This window comes from Manis pentadactyla, chromosome 1 (genome assembly GCF_030020395.1).
Source record: "Manis pentadactyla isolate mManPen7 chromosome 1, mManPen7.hap1, whole genome shotgun sequence".
Taxonomy (NCBI): Eukaryota; Metazoa; Chordata; class Mammalia; order Pholidota; family Manidae; genus Manis; species Manis pentadactyla.
The window spans coordinates 89,295,949-89,317,682 of NC_080019.1; the positions used below are offsets into that span (position 1 = coordinate 89,295,949).

Here is a 21,734-nt window from a genome sequence, read left to right on the forward strand (position 1 = left end):
GATACACAGTATTATATTAATTTCAAGTATACAACACAGTGGTTCAACAGGTACACACATTATTACATCCTCACCCCAACTAGTTCAGTTGCTGTCTGTCAACATAGAAAGATGTTACAGAACCATTGTCTATATTGCACTTCCATCCCTGTGACCAATTTATATTATGATTGAGATTTTTGTGCCCCTAATCTCTTTACTCCTCCCCACCCACATGCCCCTCCACCTCTCCCATGGCAGCCACCAGTCACTTCTCAGTGTCTGTGAGTCTACTGCTATTTTGTTCATTTTGTTTTGTTTTGTTTTTGTATTCTACATATAACTGAAATCATATAATATTTGTCTTTCTACTCCTGGCTTATTTCACTTAGCATAATACACTCTAGGTCCATCCATGTTGTCATAAATGGCAGGATTTCTTTCTTTTTATGGCTGAATAATATTCCACTGTGTATATATACACCACACCTTTAGCCATTCATCTATTGTTGGACATTTTGGTTTCTTCAATATTTTGGCTTTTGTAAATAATGTGGCAAAAAACATAGAGTACATCTTTTCAAATCTGTGATTTTGTTTTCTTTGGGTAAATTCTTAGAAATATAGTTACTAGGTTGTATGGTAATTCTATTTGAACTTTTTTGATGAGTCTCCATGTGACTTTCTATAGTGGATGCACCAATTTACATTCCCACTGAGAGTGCAGGAGGGTTCCCTTTTCTCCACATCCTCACCAACTCTTGCCATTTCTTGTCTTTTGGATAGTGGCCTTTCTAACTGGTGTGAGGTGATGTCTCACTATGGTTTGATTTGCATTTCCCTGATGATTAATGATATGGAGCATCTTTTCTTGTGCCTATTGGCCACGTGTGTTTTTTTTCTTTTTTGAAAAATGTTTGCTAACATCCTCTGCATAGTTTTTGATCAGGTTATTTGTTTTTTTGATGTTGAAACATATGCATTCTTTATATATGACGTTAACCCCTTATTGGATAAATCATTTACAAATATATTCTTGCATACCACAGGTTGCCTTTTTGTTCTGCTGATGGTGTTCTTTGAGGAAACTTTTTAGTTTGTTGTAGTCCCACTTGTTCATTTTTTATTTTATTTCCCTTGCCCAGGGAGACATGTCCAGGAAAAATTGCTCATGCTTATGTTCAAGAGATTTTTGCTTATGTTTTCTTCTAAGAGTTTTATTGTTTCATGTCTTATATTTAAGTCTTTGATTTATTTTGAGTTTACTTTTGTTTGTGCAGTTAGACAGTAATCCAGTTTCATTCTCTTGTAGAACATGAGACAGCATATAGCTGTCCAGGTTTCCCAACATCAGTTATTGAAGAGGCTGTCTTTTTCTTGTTGCATAATCATGGCTCCTTTATCATATATTAATTGACCATATATGTGTGGGTTTATATCTGGACACTCTATTCTGTTCCACTGATCTAGTCTTGTGCTAGTAACATACTGTTTTGATTAGTGTACCTTCGTAATATAGCTCAAAGACAGGGAGTGTAATCCCCCCACATTTGTTCTTCTTTCTCAAGATTGCTGTGGCTATTTTGGGACTTTTGGGGTTCCATATGAATTTTAGGATTATTTGCTCTAGTTCATTGAAAAATGATTTTGGTATTTTGATAGGAATTGCATTGAATCTGTAAGTTGCTCTGAGCAGGATGGTCCTTTTGACAATATTGATTCTTCTTATCCATGAACATGGGGTGGATTTCCATTTATTTTTGTCTTTAATTTCTCTCATCAGTGTCTTACAGTTTTCAGAGAACAGGTCTTTCACCTCCTTGGTTAGGTTTATTCCTAGGTATTTTATTCTGTTTGATGTAATTATAAGTGGAATTGTTTTCCTGATTTCTCTTTCTGCTAGTTCACTCTAAGTATATAGGAATGAAGCAGATTTCTGTGTATTAATTGTGTATCCTGCAACTTTGCTGAATCCAGTAATTAGTTCTAATAATTTTTTGGTGGAGGCTTTAGGGTTTTCTATGTATAGTATAATGTCATCTGCAAATAGGGACAGTTTTACTTCTTCCTTACCAATTTGGATGCCTTTTATCTGTTTAGAGTATCTGATTGCCATGGCTAGGACTTCTAGTACTATGTTGAATAAAACTGATGAGTGTGGACATCTTGTCTTATTCCTGATCCAGTCTTATTCTTTATTCCAGTATGTTTGATTGCAAAACTTTGCCTGCCTCAGTATCCAGCGATGCATTCTGTGACTTCCTATGTTCCCTAAAGGCCCTCATGAGCCTAGACTTCTCTGTTGTCTTATTTCACAAAGTGGGGGACTCTATAAAGCTGCCTCAGGCTCCAGCCTCAGCCATTGCTGCTCCACTATCCCTGTGTGCTTCTGAGACCCATGTTATGCCCCATGTAGAACTACTTTGGGATGCCTTAGACTTTCTCTCAACCTAGCTAGGGTTTCTAGCATGTCAGTGCTATGACAGAGGAAGCACAGTCCCTTCTGCAGAACCCCAGAGCAATTAAACTCATTGTCCTTTCTGATCCTGCCTTGAAACCCTCTCAGAGACTTCCCAGGCCACTGTCGTCTGTTTATTATGGCTTATAATAAATTCTATCTTCAGACCTCCAATTTTTGCTTCTGATTAGAAAGGGAAATCTCAGGGCTTAAAAAACTCAGCAGAGTCATGGTTTGTTTTTTTGTTTTTTTTTTTACAGCTTTATGAAGTATAATTTATATACCATAACATATACCCCCAAATAAATGTATAACTCAATGATTTTAGTAAATTTATAGAATTGTACAATCATAACCAAAATTCCATTTGAGAACATTCCCATAACTTCAAAAGAATTAAGGGCATTCCTATTTGCAGAGAATCCCTATTTCTACTCTCAGCCCCAGGTAACCACTGATCTGTTTTGTCTCTATAAATGTGCTTTTCCAGACCTGTCATAAAAATAAAATTATACAATTGATAGCTTCTTTATCTAGCTTCTTTCACTTAGTGTTATGTTTTTGAGGATGATTCATGTTGTTCCATGTATCACTAGTCCACTCTTTTAATGCTAAAGACTTACATAAATATGATACATTTTGTTCTATGTTTTGTGTTATATACCATTTGATAGATATTTAGGTAAAAGTTTCTTTTAGTTTTTATGAATAATGCTGTTATGAATGTTCATATATGTGTCTTTATGACCATATGTTTTTATACCTAGAAGCAGAATTCCTTTTCTGGATAATGGCTAATGATCACATGGTATATTTGTGCTTAACATTTCAAGAAACTAGAAAAGTATTTTCCATAGTGGCTGTACCATTTGACATTCTCACCAGAAACACATGAGGGTTCTAGTTTCTCCACATCATCACTTAGTATTATATAGCTTTTTAAAGAATTATAGATATCCTATTGGGTTTATAGGATGGTCTCATTTTTTCTGTGTGCATTTTCTTAATAACTAATGAGGTGAGTTTCTTTTCATGTGGCCCTTAGCTATTCATATATGTATCATCTTTCATTTGGTGAAATGTCTATTAAAATCTTGCATCTTTTTTTTTTTTTAGCCAGGTTGTATTATCTTTCTATAATTATTAGTGTTCTTTATATGTTCTGGTTAGTAGTCCTTTACCAAATCTATGATATGTAATTTTTTTTTACTAGCCTATGGCTTGTCTTTACATTACGTAGTGATATATTTTTAAGTGAAATGGTTTTTATTTTTAGGAAGCCCACTTTATCATTTATTTTTCTTTTATGGGTTGTTCTTTCAGTGTCATGTCTTTTCCAAACCTAAGTTCACAAAGATTTCTGTATGTTTTCTTCTATATGTTTTAGAATTTAACTCTTAAATTTGGTTCAGTAATCTATTTGAGATTTGTTGTGTAGGATATGAGGTGAAGGTCTAAATTCTTTTGCTGTTTTTGTTTTTTGCATGTGGATATCCAATTATATTAACACCATTTTTTGAAAAGACTATCCTTTCCTAATTAAATTGTGTTTTGGACACCATTGTTGATAATCAATAAATGTAAGGACTTATATCTTAACTCTAAGTTCTCTTCCATTAATCTTTATGTCTATCTTTTGCCAATACCACACTCTCTTGATTACTATAGATTTATAATAAGTTTTGAAATCAGATGGTGTAAGTCCTCTAATGTAGTCCTTCTTTTTCAAAATTGTTTTGGCCATTTAAGTATTTTACATTTCTATATAAATTTTAGATCTTATCAATTTTTACTGCTGAGATTTTGATCAGAATTATACTGAATTCTAGATCAGTTTTGGGAGAACTGCCATCTTGATAGCATTGACTATTCCAATCTGTGAAAATGAATATTATTTAGATCTTTAATTTCTTAACAATGTTTTTTACTGTTCAGTTACAAGACTTGCAGTTCTTTTGTTAAGTTTATTTCTAAGTATTTTATTCTCTTTGGCATTGTAACTAGGATTATTTTCTTAATTTTTAGTTGTTCATTGATAGTATATAGAAATACAATTGATTTTTGTATATTACTCTTATATTCCATGACCTTGCTAAATTCATTTAGCAGTTCTAGTAAACTTTTACTTTTTTGTTGATTTCCTTCTTTTCTGTTAGATATTTTAATTCCTCTCTTGATTTTTAAAAATTATTTCTGAGTTATTTTCTTTCTGATTGTTTTAATGATTACAATATTTACTTTAACTTATCACAGTTGACTTCAGAAGAAAATTAATTTTAGATTAAAATATAGAAATTTTGCTCCAAAATCATTCCAAGTTCCATTCATTCCCCATCCTTTGTACTACTATATATATATATATATACATATATATGTACATAAATAATATATACAATATATATACATATGCATACATATCTTTATATTTTAAATCCCAACAATGTTATAATTATTGATTTGTGCAGTTATATCTTAATAAAGCAAAACATTTTTTATTCCCTGTGAATCTTGATTGATTTATTATTGTCAGATCTTTTCCTTCCATTTTGAACATTCTGCTGAATCAGTCCTCTGAATACTGCCTTAAATTGTTCAGGTTCCAAGCTTCCTTTATAATGAGAAGACTCAGTCCCTTTGTATTTAATGTCATTCCCTGCTCCTTGATGTCATCATGAGTCCCATAACTGGAATCCTCTGTTCTCATAACTGAGGCTTGAACTCAAAATCCAACTGGCTCTTGTGCTGCTCTAGTCCTTGACCACGTAATGCTATGCCTACCAGATGCCAACGAATACTGCCACTGACTGGTGGTTCAAGCTTTTACCAAGAAGAAATGTATCCATTAAAAATTTGGAGATACTCTTGATCAGGAAAATGGTAGAAATAATAGCAAACGAATCATTTCTTGGAGTTTTATCTTTGCCTTGCTATTTCCGCCTTAGAGCTTCCCTCCTTCTTGTGTTGTTACTGTCTCTTTTTCCCAGGTAGTCCGTGTGCCTTTATCTCGCCATCCCTGGGCCAACACTCCCTCCAGAAGGCCCTCTGATTTACTGGGCCATTCCATTCTCACCATGGGCATGTGATCAATGATCCTTTCATGTGGGTCTGTCCAAGTGTGGTCTCTGTCCCTGAGACACTGCTGTTGTTCCTGGGCCAGGGGGTTCTGTGTGCAGCATGGGCAACCTCACTGTCACTTATTTAATCTATGAGAATTTGTCTTGTTCCTCTTTCTTTGCTCCCATCAAAGAAACCACTCTCAGATGAGAGCTACTCAAACCTGTGCTCTGGTTCAGTTCATGCTCTCTTGGGCCGTTTCGTTATATTTGTTGCTCTCTTGTCAGACCAGAAAGCAAGTCCAGTCCACTGCCTTCTCCTCCCCCCATCAGTCCCTCGTCCTCTTCCCATTTAGCCCATACCTTCCCCAGACTGACTGTAGTCAGTTGACTGGTAGTCCCTAAAAAGATATGTCTACCTCCTAATCCCTGAAACCTGTGAGTATGACCTTATTTGGAAAAAGTATCTTTGCAGATGTAATGAAGTTACAGATATTGAAATAAGGTCATCCTGGCTTACTCAGGTGGGTTCTAAATCCAATGACAACTGTCCTTGTAAGAGACAGAGGAGAAGACACAGACACATGGAGGAGAAGGACTTTGAAGGTGGGGTCAGAGGGCGAGGTGATGCGGACACAGGGCGTGCCAGCTGCCACCAGAAGCTGGAAGAGGCAAGGACTGGACTGTTCCCCAGAGACTTTGAGGGGAGTACAATCCTACTGACACCTTGATTTCAGACTTCTGGCCTCCAGAATTCTGAGAGAATACATTTCTGTTATTTTAAACCACCAAGTTTGTGATAATTTGTGACGACAACCAGAGGACATTAATGCACTGACCTTTTTTCAAAACTGACCGACCACCTCCCTGTGGACTTCAGTCAGCAGATTATGCTCAAGCTTTGTGTCTCTCTTCAAATCTTTCCGTTCATTTGATATTAGCTAAAATCCTTTTCCTTTTCTCAGTCCCCTCCTTACTCCTACTCTCTTGCTGATATTTCCTAACATCTACAGAGATACCATATTGCATTATTCCCTTCTTTTGTTTCATCACCATGGAATTATGTAAAATACAAGTAGAAGACAGGGCAAAGGGTAGATGCAGAATACTGGGGACAAATCACAATTATTAGAAATGGCTCAGAAATTTTAACATAGAGATTTGATTTCTATATAGCAGATTTCCGCCCAGTTCTGGTACTGACCCAGAGGTTCGTATAAGTTCACGTATTCAGCCAATGGAAATTAATAAAACATTTTCTGCACAATTATGTGATAGATTTGAGACATGTTCTTTTCTCCTAAGGAACTCAACTTGCACTAATTTGATTAGCTCCATAGTTAACTCCCTTTAGCAGAGGCCAGCTCATAGGGACAACCTATGTCAATCAGGCATAGGTTGCAAGAATTCATATCATTATTATCAAAAATTCCTTTAATATTCCACATCCATTTGTTACCATAAGACCACTCCTTGCCTGCCTCCCAAGCAGGAATCCAGAACAGAATATATAGAGAAACAAATAAACAGTGATTTGATTTGCTAAATTCTTCTCCTCATCATTTCAGCAAAGCTTAATGGTCACATCCTGGATACTCTGCTCCTGGACATTTATTTGTTAAAAAGTAAGCTGAGTCGGCTTAGTGACATTTACCCCCAAAGTACTGGACGCTGCGAAATTAAAAAGAAAAGTCATCGGTCTTCATGGCAAGTATGCCTACAGGCCCTCATTGCTTCAGCATCAGTTCTTTTTTTTTCTGTGTATCACATTTTTTTGTTCCATAATATAAAAGTAATATGTACTCACAGCAGAAAATCATATCCTATCAAAATAAAGGGAATACCAATTATCCATAGTTCTACCACCCACAGGTAACAACTGATAATATTTGAGTCTATCAGTGATAATTTCTCATTATCCACTATACCAAATATATTTGGGCAGATCTCTTCAGTTCTTTGCAGATAGACAGTTTTTCCTTCTGTCAACATTGGCTCAAACTCTACATGTTATTTTGTGAACTGCTTTTTTTTTTTTTTAGCTCTCAGTGCATTCTGAATAATTTCCCATCATCTTTCTGTTGGAACTGGCAGTAAGAAGTATCATTCTTCCATTAGCAGGTTCTACTCGCAGCTGGCTGATTCTGGCAGCCTCTGACTGGTCTTCCTGCCCTGAGTCTCTTACACCTCCAGGTCACCCTCATGGCTTCCAGATGGATATTTCAAAAATCCACTACTGCAGATTTCAAGACATTTCAAAAAATATCAGTACTGCTTACACTCTTTACCCCAGACCAGACTTCTTTATCAACTTTCTATCCTCAAATCTCTCCCAACTGCCCTTGGGAGTCTTCACCAGACTTTTTTTCCAAAGCTGTCCTCAACAGACTCCAGTCGATTTAGGTTCATTTGTTTTGCATCACTTCTTACATAAACCTTCTCAAATAAGGTTCCATCCAGAATGGTTTTCTCATTATCCCCAAATCAGCCCCCCAAAGTCCCTATCTTTGCTTTTACTTCTTCCTCTGCTGATACCGCCTCTCTCCCCGATTCTCTCTCCTTGCCTGGGTTTTTCCTCTGTCCTTAATGCCCAGATCCTTTCTGATGCCACCATAGTTTCTCTAACTGCCCCAACCCCCAGAGATCTCTCCCTCTTTGTCTGGCGTGTGTATCAGCTATAGCACTAATCTCAACATATGGGAGAGACAGCTGGCCTTCGGCACTTTCCCCAGCCAGCAAGGGAGCCTGATGAGCAAGGGCTGAATCCCCCACCTCTGCCTTATCAGGGTGTAGAACTTAGCAACTGAACGATGAAAAATGCATATTGTTGTGGTCATCAATGCATGATGGTGGCAAGTAATTGATTTCAGGATAGATAATACACAAAAAATAAAAGACAAATGAACAAATGTAAATTGAAAGCATGAGGTGACTGACACATGCTTTGAAAAGTATCCAACTGTAAAAAAGCAATAGCAGCATCAATAACACCCACCTCAAAACTATGCATGGAAAACTAAAAAACACAGGAACTAAGAAGATATTAACAAAAATGTAGTAAATTGGAAGTCTGGATTGAGGTATGGCATTTTTCTCCCCTTCTTGCTTCCATGTACCCCTCTGTCCTTTTAGATGAATCTGTGATGAGTTGATAATAGAAAACATAACTTGAAAAATTTATTTCATTTTACTTACAGGAGGAATACATGTGCATGATAAAGACTTCAGACAATGCAGTATTTGATAGAGCATAAAGTGAGTTCATTTTAAATGTGATGGAGCCCGAGGGGGGTCTCCTACATTAACTCTCTGTGATCTGTCAAAAGGGAGGACTTACATGAGAAGGAATCTCATAGGATCTCAGGTCTGCTCTTTTAACAATACCTCTCCTTCGAAAATGAATGGAATAAAGGAGTGAAAGAATGTATCTTTTATAAAAAGATATTACGAGGTAGAGTGACATGTATAATAACGGATTTTCTCACCCCCAAAAGACCAACAAATTTGAACTGAAACAAGGAATTTTAACCATTAGTGTATTTTTGAAAAGACCTTTACGTTGCTTATTTTTCTCAGCTCCATCTGGCAAGGGTGACTTCATGTCCGAAGCTCTTCTGGAAATCTGATACACTTCCATTTTTGCAAGGGGGAAGATGAATTCTTATGTAACCCTACCTATAGCGTACTTAGTTGAGAGCCCAGTTAATTTAGATGCTTAACAAAGGCTGATTTTTTTTTTCTCCCTTTCCTCTGGAATGTGGTAATGGATATAGAAGCCTTTGAAACAATTCCTGGCACATAGTGGGTGCTCAAAAATCTTTCTCTCCCTTCCACTCTCTCTTCCTTCCCTTCCTTTCACAGCATTTTAGATTTAAATTGCTGTGAAATCAGTTTATCATGTATTATCTTAGAAATCGTTGTAGTTCATCAATTCCTTGAAGCACATATTTTTCCTTTGCTGAAATTGTGACATGATTTCTAATTGCTGCTGGTTAGGTGGCCATCATTGGTCATCAATGCCTGTAAGTGTGCATCACAACCTTCAGAGTGGGTATCAACCGTGTGGGAAAAAAATCCCGAAGACAATCAATCGTTGGGCATGGTTTAAAAAAAATGCTGCATTACTAAAAATCACTGGAAAGACTGTGGACATTGATGACTCTGAGTAAAACATCCAGAAGCATCAGATTCTGAATATGAATACATTTTAGGAATACTTTAGCCAATATACTCCCCTTATATTTTCCTTTTTAATGTCTGTACAAGAGTGAAGTTTTGAGCAGAAAAACCTACCTGTTTAAAAAGACTCTTTCAATAAATTTAAAACTAAATTTTTAAGGAATAAAAAGCACACTGTGTTTTAATTAATTTACCACAGTTTTTATTTTAGTGTACAAAATAATGATGTATCTTATGCTTAATGGTATCGTGAAATACAGTAATTCTAATTATCTTTGAAAACAAACTCTCTCTGAGTTAAGCTCTTTAGGGAAAGCTTTTAACCAAAGACATGGGAAATATATCTGACCAGCTTGTGCCATTAGAAGGCAATGACAGAAATTACACTAATGGATAATAATTTAGGAAGAACTAATGACATTTATAAAAAATGAACAGACCATGTATTCCTGTTTCCTCCTAGCTCTTTGCATCCAGGTTCCAGACAAGCTTATGAGAAATTACCTACCATGAAGAGGCCTGAGCAAAATAGTCTGAATAGTGAATTTCCTATTTTTTCATACTTGCTTCCTATACCACTGTGGGCACCTTGCCTGGAATATATAATGTGATGGATAAATATTGGAGATCTTGATGATACATCTGATGTGTCAGAAGTTTCAAATTAAAGTATTTTTTAGTGATGGTGGATATAGTTTAAGTGATTATTAAAAAGCTTAACTGTCCTTTGATTATGTTTTGGTTTTGGACAAGTGGTGGGCGGTGTGAGGATATTTATATTGAGCCTCTCCTCTGAGCTTCCTGGCAGAGGTGCTCTGATGAAACATTTCTTCCAGGGAAGCAGAAGTGTAGACATCTGGAAGTTTCTTCTGTTCGGCAGAGGCTTGAGTGTTTCCAATTTGGTCTCAATGTTACTTTCTCTGTTTTTCCAAAGCCTGTGCTCATGCAAATGGAGGGCCATGCTAACGTTCATGGCTGGTTCAGTTTGTCAGAATATAATAAACTGTTCTCCCAAACCATGTGTTAAGAATTTCTGATAAATAGCAAACTCTTACCCTAATAGTTCCTCTTTTAATCACAAATAATAGGCACACAAATTGGCTTGCCATCTGTACACTTGCATGCTTAACATTCCTTGGATATTAGCAGATTCTTTTCTGTTTTGAATGAATCTAGTTTTGCCTGGCTGTATAACTGGATATTTCCTGGCCCCTGCTGACTTTGGTTTCCAGTGGAATATAAACCATAGTTATCAGTGGGCTCAACAAAAAGCATTTGGTTTTGACCCGAGTTGTAAGAAATCAAAGAAATCAGAAATTTTCCAAGTAATTGGGAAAAAATTTTATTGAGCAATGGATAAAGTATTATGAAGTATTTGAAAAGGTTGATAAAAGGCATTCACAAAAGCTATCAGCATGGATGACTTAACTGTTCTGAAATTGTTACACTTTTAATATTGAATTTCTTTCCCTCACTCACAAGAATGGAGCTTCTTTTAAATTATACTCATAAAACAACACTATTCAAAGCCTTTCCACAAGGAAGCTCTTGCAGTGAGGAGCAGTTTACACCATGGTCCAGAACCAGCCTCCAGAGGCAGGCCGCCCTAGGTAAGTCCCAGCTGTGCCGCTTCCTGCCAGGGCCACCAGGCACAAGTTATTGAACTCCTGTGTCTCACGTTTCCTCATCTGTAGAGTGGGGTTGATAACATAGCACCCCCCACCATGGGACTGTGCATGGATTAATTGAGAAATTATGTGTAAACTGTTCTTAAGAGTTCCTAAAATATGGGAAGAGCTGTATAAGTGTTACTGCTGTCAGTGGTGGCTGAGGTCTCCTGCTGAGTTTGTCTGAGAGGGGATCAATGACTTTCTGACAGTCCTGCTTGTAATACATTGAGATGGATACTTAGCACTTACCAAGTGCCTATTGTGGGTCAAGCACTATTTCAGGCAATTCACACAATCATCAGGAGAGACATGGGCTTGCATTGTTTTTTCCCATGAGGGTGATGAGGCACAGGGAGATTGAGCATGGCGCTCAGTGGCACATGGGAAGGAAGGGGAAGCTCTGGGATTCACTCCGCTCCAGCAGACCCCACACCCTAGAGGACTTTCACATTACATGAAGACTCAATGATGAGCTTGAGAAGATAGGATGCAAGTTAAGTAGTCTGGGGTCTGTTCCTAGCCAGCTCTGTCACCATGACCCAGTGACCCTTTGACTTTAATGCCAAAGAATTCCAAACATCAGCTAATGAACAGAGACCAGCTAAGACCCAGGCAAAATTGCGGAGTAAGAGATCACTTGGCCCTATGTAATCTTGTAACCTCCATCTCTCTCTGAAAAAATATATCATGGAATTTATAGAACAAGAGAGGCAATTGGACATAAACATGTGTCCCCCTCCCATCTCAGGTGAGGGCAAAGAGGCATAGAGATCCCTGGTGATTCTTGAGGTCACAGGCGAAGTGATGGAGCTGGTCTGGAACCCAGGCCTTGGCCTGCTGGGTACAGGCCTATCTCCACCTACTCATGATGCTTCTGAGGTCGCTGATTCTGGATGCCTAGGATCAAGCAAGCCCTTAAAAAGAGCAAACTCGCAGAATAAGGTCATTAACAGTGAGGGAAAATACTAGAAGTGTCTTGAAAACCACCACATCTTGTATCAAGAGTCACCATGTAGAGGCTATATGACTTTGTGTAAAGGAATAAATAAATTGTATTTGCAGCTCTTCTTTGGAGCACATTAGTAATGTTGGCTCAGGATGTGTACAGTGGAATCATAACGATCTTCACTGTGATGTAATAGTGATTTTCTGGAGCATCTTCTTTAGAAAGCTCCATAGTTTCTCTTGACCAATACTATAAGAATTAAAGTAAAAGCAAACAATATTTATCTCTGTATTAATTTGGTAGGTTGCCATAACAAAATACCATGGATTGGGTGGATGAAACAATAGAAATTAATTTTTATTTTACAATTCTGAAGGCTAGAAGTCCAAGATCAAGGTGTCGGCAGACTGATTTCTTCTGATGCCTCTCTCTTTGGCTTGCAGGTGGCCATCTTCTCCCTGTGTCCTCACATGTGTGTCTGTGTCCTAATCTCCTGTATTATAAGGATACCAGTCACACTGAATTAGGGCCTTCCGTAATGACCTCATTACCTGTTAACCTCATTTTACCTCAATTACCTCTTTAAAGACCCTACCTCCAAATATAGTAACATTCTGAGATACTTCCTGGGGGTTAGGACTTTAGTATATGAATTTTAGGGGGACCCACGTCAACCCATAACAATATCCACATCTCTATCTCTAATCTCTCTTTAAAGCTAATCATTTGTAGGTCTTACTTGAACCTGAAATACTAACAGTGAGAACCCCTCCAAATTCTAGTGTGTGACAATGGAAGGATACATATTCCAAGTCTAAATTTCCCCAGCTTAATTAGCACGTGGCCCATTAGCACAAACATATCAGGAATGAGCATTCTCACAGCCAGTTGTTATGTAACTTCCCGGGGCCTGAGACCTACTGCTCCATTAGTGCTGGGAGGGGTGAGCACAGCCAGGTAAGTCACTAAGCGGCTGGCTGGCTGTTGGCAAGCCCATGTGGCATCGGATCTGAAGAGGCACCCTAGGGGCAGCAACGAAGAGGCTTGCATTGCAGGCTTCCTGTGGTCTCCTCCTTCGATTCTCCCTGAGGCATGTGCCAAAGGCTAGGACACTTGTCTGTACACAAGAGGTGCAGCTGTGAATGTGGGACAGTTATTCACTCCTTTTGAGTAAGTAGGCTGTGCAAAACTAGAACATGCAGGATTTTCTTTTTCTTCCTTTCCTTTTTTTAAGGCATCAAGTTTATCCAAGAATTTGGCCTCTTCCATCTCCCATCCACTTGTCTTCCCCTTCCTCCGCTTCCTTATCTCCCTCTCTCAATTGTTAATAGAGTAAGGAACTGCTGTGCACAAGGCAGTCTACTTGGTCCTGTGGGGGATAAAAATGTGACTCAGAGGTGCCCTGCCTTGCATGTTTTATTCTGATAACCTATTCCCTGTTCGACTTTTGGTTATGCTTTCAGGCATTGCTCTGCTAGCTCTTAGCAACCTGAAAGGCACTCTGGCTAACAGTCTCCACGTCCTCTGCACCCTCCATGCTTTCCCTCTGCCCTGCAGGGCTGGCAGCACACTTACCTCTGCTCTTAGCCACCCTCCCCAGCCTTCTCCCACTCAGCCAGTGCCCAAGCCACTAGTTCCAGACCACCTGGCTCTGTGGGAATCCCCATGCTCCATCTTGCCTCCCAGGCTGCTTTACTTTCCCCTTTTTCTGCGCTGTTCCTTCTGATTCCTCCCACTTCTTCCTCTTCTCACTTTGACTCTTTTCCTGATTTGCATTGATCATCTCTGATGAGCCAGCTTAGTGTGAAAAAATAAAGGTTCTAATGATCTGCTTCCTCTCTGCCCACTGTTACGTCTTCCGAGGAACAAACATACGCTACAAGAACCTCTTCCTTGTAGTAAACAGAAGGCAACCTGGGTTCATTTGCCTCTTTCCACAAGCCTCACCCCATTTACAGTCAGGGACTTCCCAACCACTGAACACTAGGTAGTATATCTATTTTTTAAAGGAGGGGAGGGAAGGGTATGGAGGGTAAAGGATGAGATTCTGCAGTGTGATTTCAACATTACCTGCAGGTAATAAAATGTTAAGATTCATATCCGGAATAGAATACAAAAACAGGCACATACTCTACTTGAAAATTTCATTCCTACAACTTAGTTTGTCTGGAAAAAAATGGTCAGATCAGCTATTTTTTATCACACAGACAGAGCCAGTGTGTGTGTTCTCCCCACACCTGCCAATACCCCCGGGAAGATAGCCTCCCTCCTCTCTGGCTAATTAAATTTGTGCTCCAGGTGAAGTCCCACCCCTCTATGAGGGCTGCCTGAGCAGCCCTAAGTTCCTTGCGTTCCAGACTCTGACTGAGCCACCTTTGTACCCACCACAGCAAGCAGAGTCAGGTATCTCATGGGGACTCAGTAGACGGGTGGGAAATGAATAAAAAAGAACTTTCTCCAGCTTTCTGTAACCATTCCCCTGCTTAACTTCAGTGGACTTAGTATTAGTACCACTCATTTGAACAATGATGTGCTTCTGACATAATTAAGTAGCCCCTTTAAAATGGGATGTTTGGCCTTCCCACACAGATTGCCAGTTCCTTGAGAAGGAGAGTATTTCATTTTTTTCTCCATATTTTTCTTTTCTGCATAGTAAAGAGATGGTGCCCATAAATACTGAACATTGTTCCATTTTGCTTGACAGCAGTGTCTGTTGGGAGCTACATTAAAAAATTGATTTTGAATAACACAATTTTATTGGAAGTCCATCTATAAAAGGAGTCAGGCTTCCATGCATTTCAAACAGAGAGAGAAATTGTTATCAACCAACTGGTGCTTAGTTTGGGTCAATCACATTTATTGAGCAGTTGCTTTGCGCCTGACACTGAACAGGCAGTGTTCTGCCACACGCGGATTCAGAGTGGACAGGGGTGCTTTGCTGTCCTCCAGCTCCCTAGCCTGGACCCTCCTGGGAGGTGCGGTGGACCTGTTGTTCACCTAGTGCAGCCCCCTTCCTGGTGTTGCCCAGTTGCTGCCCCCTGCCCCATCCTTGGCCCTCCTCTGGAAGCCAGAATAGACAACTTCAGGACCAGCACCCTTGACTCCGAAAAGTCTGCACTGTGGCTTTTCAGGAAACTTCAAACTTATCTGCTTAAGAAACTACGTGCCAAGGGGCGACGAACCCTGGCAAGGCAAATAACAGGGATTTCAAGTTGTGTTTGAGCAAGTCAGTCAGAGCATCTCCGTGTTAACTCACTGGCACATTCCCTGGCTACAGCAGCCCCCACCTCCTGCCTTCCCCCAATTCCAGCTGTTGTGCTGCAGCAGGATTTGGTCTGAGTCAGGGCAGAGTCCCCGTTATGCGCTGTCCTCCAGCTTCCTTACAGCGAGAATCCGGTCAAAGTGATCCTTGCCCATCCGTCCACACAAAGGCAGGGAGCTTTTTAAAGGGACCCGCCTGCTCCTCGTGCAGCTGCAAACCCTTGTCTGGGTGAGCTCGGCCACCACGCTTTCGCCTGAGAATGAGTGGGGAGGGGTCTTGAGGAGCCCCCACCTCCGGGAGAGGGATGGGCAGCGAGCTGACAGCCTGAGTGGATGGAGACCACTGGTCCCCCGGGGACCGGCTTGCCATTAGCTGCTGCTTGGGATGCTCTGCGAGCCGGTTGAGCATCCTGCCTGAGGTCCAGAGGGTGCTGGCTGCGCATCCTGCGGTCTGCCTGTGTGGATCTGAGCCATCGCCGGCGGCGAGCCCGCATTCAGACGCCGCGGACCGCTCCCGGCGGGGCTGCGTGCAGTCAGCACGAATGCTCAGCTCTAGGCGTCTACAGAAGCCTCCCGACTGCATGGATTTGGCTGTTTAATCAACCGAGACAACTGCCCCGGAAGACTTGCGAGCCGGATCGGCGCTCCAGCTGCCCTGACAACTTCAGGACCGGCTGTTTACTCCCCTTGGTGCCCGGGACTCTGTCCTGCACCGCAGCCGCTCCTGCCACTTTCCCGGCTGTGAAGCCGGCCAGCCGCGGGGACTCCTCTGACAGCACCCCCAGGAAGGGGGAGCCACGAGGGGTTAAAAGAGGAGCAGACACCCTCCCAACTGCTCAGCCTCTCGTGACTGCCTGTGCTCTGGGTTCTGAGAGGGACCGTGCGCTGCCCGGGGAAGCAATGCAAGTCTCCATAGCCTGCACAGAGCACAATTTGAAGAGTCGGAATGGTGAGGACCGACTTCTGAGCAAGCAGAGCTCCACCGCCCCCAATGTGGTGAACGCAGCCCGGGCCAAATTCCGCACGGTCGCGATCATCGCGCGCAGCCTGGGGACGTTCACCCCTCAACATCACATTTCTCTCAAAGAGTCCACCGCAAAGCAGACTGGCATGAAATATAGGTATGGATCTAAGATTCTCTCTGTCCGGGGTTCCCGTCTTTATGCAGGTGGCGTGGAGACAGTCCATCGGTTTTGAAAAGTGACTTAATTCGTCGGTGGGTTGCTTAATTTAGAATTCTCAGGTGTCTCTAAAATAGCTCCTTTGGAGGGTGGAAAACCCGAGGTGGTTATGTTCTGTCGTGTGTACAGGATTTTTTAAAACGCAGCCCATGTTGTATATTCTAACTTAAGGAGCTGTATGAATGAATTCCAGTCTGCAGAGAATAACACAACTGCTGGAAAGAGGTATTGAGATCAGGGTAGCCTTTCAGAGGCAAATATGTTTGTCTTGTTTTATGGGACTGATTGTAGTTTCTGTGATTACACAATAAAAAAATAGTTTCCCGTCTAGTACTGCATTCTTGTCTTCTGAAAGACCAAGGTAACAAATGGTATGCAGGCTTTTAAGGAAGTTTTGTTGCGTGAATAAACACTTATAATGTGTAATTAGTTTGAACACTGGCATATTTAAATCTAAACTATTGCTTTAAAGTAAATGTAGATCTTGTGAAATGTGGGGAAAAAGTTAATTGTAATACTAATACTTTCCTCATACATTTTTTTAGCTCCCTTTTCCTCTATATCATTTTCCGCAGTTGGAAATTTTCCTAGTTGTTGTTGATGTTCTCTTTAATAAGAAATGACTTAAATTTGTTAAGTAGAAAATCTCATTATTCAATTATGTGGCTCCTGCCTCCCTATCACATTTGTCTTGCCCCGTGCCTTCCTGACTCTATTTCTTTAAAAATGCTGTGCTTCTAATCTCTAAAAGTGTTTGAGCTATAGAGGAGAGAAGCTAATGAAGCATCTTCCAAGGGTTTTGGTTACTCTAGTTTACAGATAAGATTTTGCCAATTATTTATGTTTAGCTACCCCTCATGTTTGTTAGGAACCAGGCTTTAGGATTGAAGGAACTCAGTGCAGTTAAAATAATGCACACCTAAGACTCTGTTTCCCATGTGGGGTTTCTGAAATAAGCATTTAAACCAATTTCTATAAATTTTCTCCCTGACAAAGTTTCCTTGCAGAGTTATAGGCAAGCTCCTAATTGTAAAAATGTCAAGCACTATTATTCGATTTATTTTTAAACATTAAGAAAGAAAGCCATGAGTTGGAGTTGGGGGCACTGAAACCCATAGCTAGAGATCTTTGCCCCAGCTGCAGTATGATCCCAGCAGCCTGAGCAGGCCGCTCCTTGAGATAGCACCTGTGAGTACCTCTCCTTTCTCGATGCTTCCATGATGGAGAGGGGCTCTACAGGGCCACTTGTCTGTCTGAGATGCAGTGTCAAATGCACTGATGTTCTCTCTTGCTGCTGCTGTGGCGCACCCAGCACCTGCCCTGTGGCCGTGGCCCTACTCTGCATGCTGCTCAGCTGCTGCGATGAAGAGTTGCTGCCGCCTTCCTCAGCAAGGCCCCCAGGAACAGAAAGGGGCACTAGGGTTAAGGCAGATCACAGAGGTGGTTTGAACTGTGGTCCAGCATTCTTGCAGCACCATGAGCTTTCTTTTTGTAAACCAGAAAAAAGAAAAAGTAACACAGTTCATTTCTTATGATAGAATTTCATAGTTGCTTGAAGATCATTGTATCAAAAGAGTTTGGGCTTTATGAAGGCTTTCAAAAGGCAGGGGAGTAGTACCATTAAGGTTTCTCTGGTAATAGTTAGAGCTTAGATCAGATTGGATGATATTTGTCTCTCTTTACCAACAGCTCAGTGTCAATTCACTTGAGCACCTTTCATTAATGGCAACTAAGGAAGGCTATTTTCCCGCAAAAAGTTATCCATTTCAGGTCTTCAGTATACTTTGAATTATTTGTTGTTTATGGTGACTGGACAAGACATCTCACCTCCACTCTCCTTCTTTTTCTGAACCACTACTTCTATGACAAGCAGGTGGTTGTGTGTGTGTGTGAGTGTGACTTAACCCCTCTCTTTTTCAAATTCTAGTCAAAATCATCTTTAAGAAAGAGGTTATGAGATTATGCCAAATATACACTAAGACTTTTTAGAATTAGAGAGAGAAGGACAGAGGAAGGAGGGAGAGACTAATTTATAAAAAAATGATAAAAATATTTTTATTAGTCAAATTATCTTCTCTTTGATATTGGTGCCATCTACATATAATGTGCATGTATGGATTGTTTATTAATGATAACAAATAGCAAGAAATTAAAAAATAATTGGGAGGTAATTGGCTTGGGTAAATGATCAGGAGAATGCCTAAAGGAACTATAATGGTAAGTCAATAGCTAATTGTGTTTATAATAATGTTCTCATCCTTGAAAGTGATTTCTATAGGCAATAGGTTAATCTGGGATCCATAAGTCCTCTAGAAAATAAAAAATATTGTCTTTTTGCTTATCTTCTTAGGGAGAGGAAATGTATCTTCCTAAGGAGATGACAACAGTTTTCATCAGAATTCATAAAGTGTCTACCACTCAAACTTTATCAAAAAGCAGTGTTATAGAGTGAATAGGTATTCATTTAGTAAACAGACATTTATTGAACACCATTCTGTACCAGGAACCCTATGAGAACTAGGTACATAAAGGTGCAGAAACTAGGCAAAGTTTGGGGCTTACATTCAGGTTGGGGAAAGGGGCCATGAGTGAGGAAACAAACATGAGTAATAACTATCTATTGTGAGCCATTCTTACAGAGGCTATATTTTGGGGGGTGATAGTCATGCCTGCCTGGATCAACTTAGTTTTTCCATTTTGAGGCTACCATCTCTGCTTTGGTTCCAGTATTGTTACATCTTTGGACATGAGTAATTATCTCCATATCTGCCACCTATTTGTCTCATCCTAGGGGCTTCTTTCAGGTTCCAACCCTCCTAGAAGGTGCTGCCTGGCCATCAAGGTCCTACTTATAACCCTGATACCCAAGTAGAGTGTCTTCTACTAATTTAATGCCTTATGATTTTTAAAGCCCAATTCATATCCTAGCCTATGGTTGCCATCCATTAATCAGATTTTAGAAAGAATTAATATGCACTTGTGGAAAGCGTCTGAATTCTGTAAGAATTAAACACTCAAAGCCACCCTTACCATCACATCACCATTGTACAAAAACCTTGCATAAAATTAGCTATTGTTGCAAGGTTTAGGATGAAAAATAATCCATCAGAAACAATCTGCTGTTGTCAGCCCAAGAAAGCAAAATTCCTCCTAGAGTTTATCCTGAGGACTGTTATATGTAAATAACACAGGACTACTGCACTTTATAGCTTTTATACCTGTGCTTTGTTAATGTATGAGAGTTCCTTTATTTTACTTTTGCATGTGTTTTCAATCTCAGAGTTTGTCACATTGTATTTGAGTTTGATGTATACTCAGCAACCATACATGATAGATGTAGATACATACATAAACCTTTCATCCTAAGAAAGTCAAATCACTCAGAAGTTAAGCTACTAGCGTTTGACATGGTCTCAGAGCTTTCATCATTCAAAATTGAGTACATTTGTGCTGATAAGCTACCCTACCCCCATTCTAAATAATTTGAATATTGAGAGGTCCAATTTCATCAAAAAAGTTTTTGTTAACATCCATGTCAATGAAACCTTGTGCTGTATAGTTGCATTAAACATGCCTTGAGACTCAAGATAATTTTTTATAAGAAGCAATATTGTCTGAGCAATAATCTTTAAATTCCACTAAAAACTTCTCTTTTTTCCAGTTTTTTAGGTTAACCACATTTCATCATTTTTGTAATAATTTAAGACAATTTTAAAAATAACTACAGGTTCATAAGAGTTTGAAAAAAATTCAGAGAATTTCTGTGTATCCTTAATCCAGTTTTCTCCAGTGCACAACTATAGTACAACAGCAAAACTAGTAAACTGACATTGGTATAATCCATAGCATTCAGATTTTGCCAATTTTACATGTATTCACATGTGTGTATGCTTTTGCCTATGCAATTTTACCATGTGTAGAAGTTTGTGTAATCACCACCATGAGTAGGAATCAGATTGTTCCATTGCCACACAGCTCCCTCATTGTGCCGCTTCATAGCCACATGCACATGGATTCATCCCTAATCCTTGCAACCACTAATCTGTGATCCATCTCTATAATTTTGAATCAAGAATATTATATAAATGGAATCTTTTGAGATTGACTCTCTTTTTTCACTTAGCATAATTCTTTTGAGATCCATCCAAATAGTTGTATCAATAGTTTATTCCTTTTTATTGCTGAGTAGTATTCCATGATATGGTTCTATAAGATTTTTTAAAAATCATACATCCACTAAAGACAGCCAGGCTGTTGTCATTATTGCTGGCATGCATTAGATGACTTCAAATTAATTGTTCAAAAATTCTTTCAGTGTTAGTCAGTAGCTCAGTCAATGAAATCCAAGCTACCTAACATGGCACCTTTGATCCTTCATGATCTGGCTTCCATCATACTTTGCAGTTGCCACTCTTTGTTCTCATCTTCTTTTGACAATGGAAGTACTTTATCAGAAGTACCTACTTGAGAAAGGCCTGCTCACAGCACCCTGAAACCTCTTGTTCCTTCTACTTCACTTGATCAGTGAGGCAAACTCCTGTGCAACTTCCATGACCCACCTCCAGCATAACCTTCTCTGTGAACCTTCCCTTGCTCCATCCCATGCAGCATTAAATACTTGTTCTTTAATGCCTCTGCTGCAGCTGGTTCTTTCTTCTGTTATGGAAATTATTGATCACATAGTGTTGCTATTGTCTATTTGCATCTGTGTCTTCTCCATTAGTCATAGCAGCTTGAAGTTTGGACTGCCTTCATCTCTGTAACCCCAGAGTCTAACTCGACTTTTGGCATGTAACAGTCACTCAATAAATGCTTGGAAAGTGAATGACTACCCATGTGGGGCACTGTGTTAAATGCTGGGAATACAAAGAGGGAGAATCTTCTTTTGAGTGTTTACAGTGTAGTGTGCTAGATATCTACACACCAAGGCTGCATGTATTAAGTGACACAGGAGGTACTGTTGCTGTAGTCTGAGGAGAATTCATTCACCAGGGGCTGTAGGAGTCA

The 21,734-nt window shown here is 39.8% G+C and overlaps 1 protein-coding gene across 4 annotated transcripts in view; it reads left to right on the top strand.

Moving 5' to 3' along the window:
* The window catches only part of KCNAB1 (potassium voltage-gated channel subfamily A regulatory beta subunit 1), a 384,525-nt gene that overhangs the window by 130,277 nt on the left and 232,514 nt on the right, over nucleotides 1–21,734 (top strand). The window contains exon 1 of one of the 4 annotated variants that reach the window (XM_036904134.2): nucleotides 15,993–16,667. The exons of the other annotated variants lie outside the window; for them this stretch is intronic. Coding sequence (XP_036760029.1) covers nucleotides 16,447–16,667 — 221 coding nt within the window. The 5' untranslated portion in view covers nucleotides 15,993–16,446. Of the gene's footprint in view, nucleotides 1–15,992; nucleotides 16,668–21,734 lie in introns of those variants that run through there. 4 annotated transcript variants of the gene reach the window in all.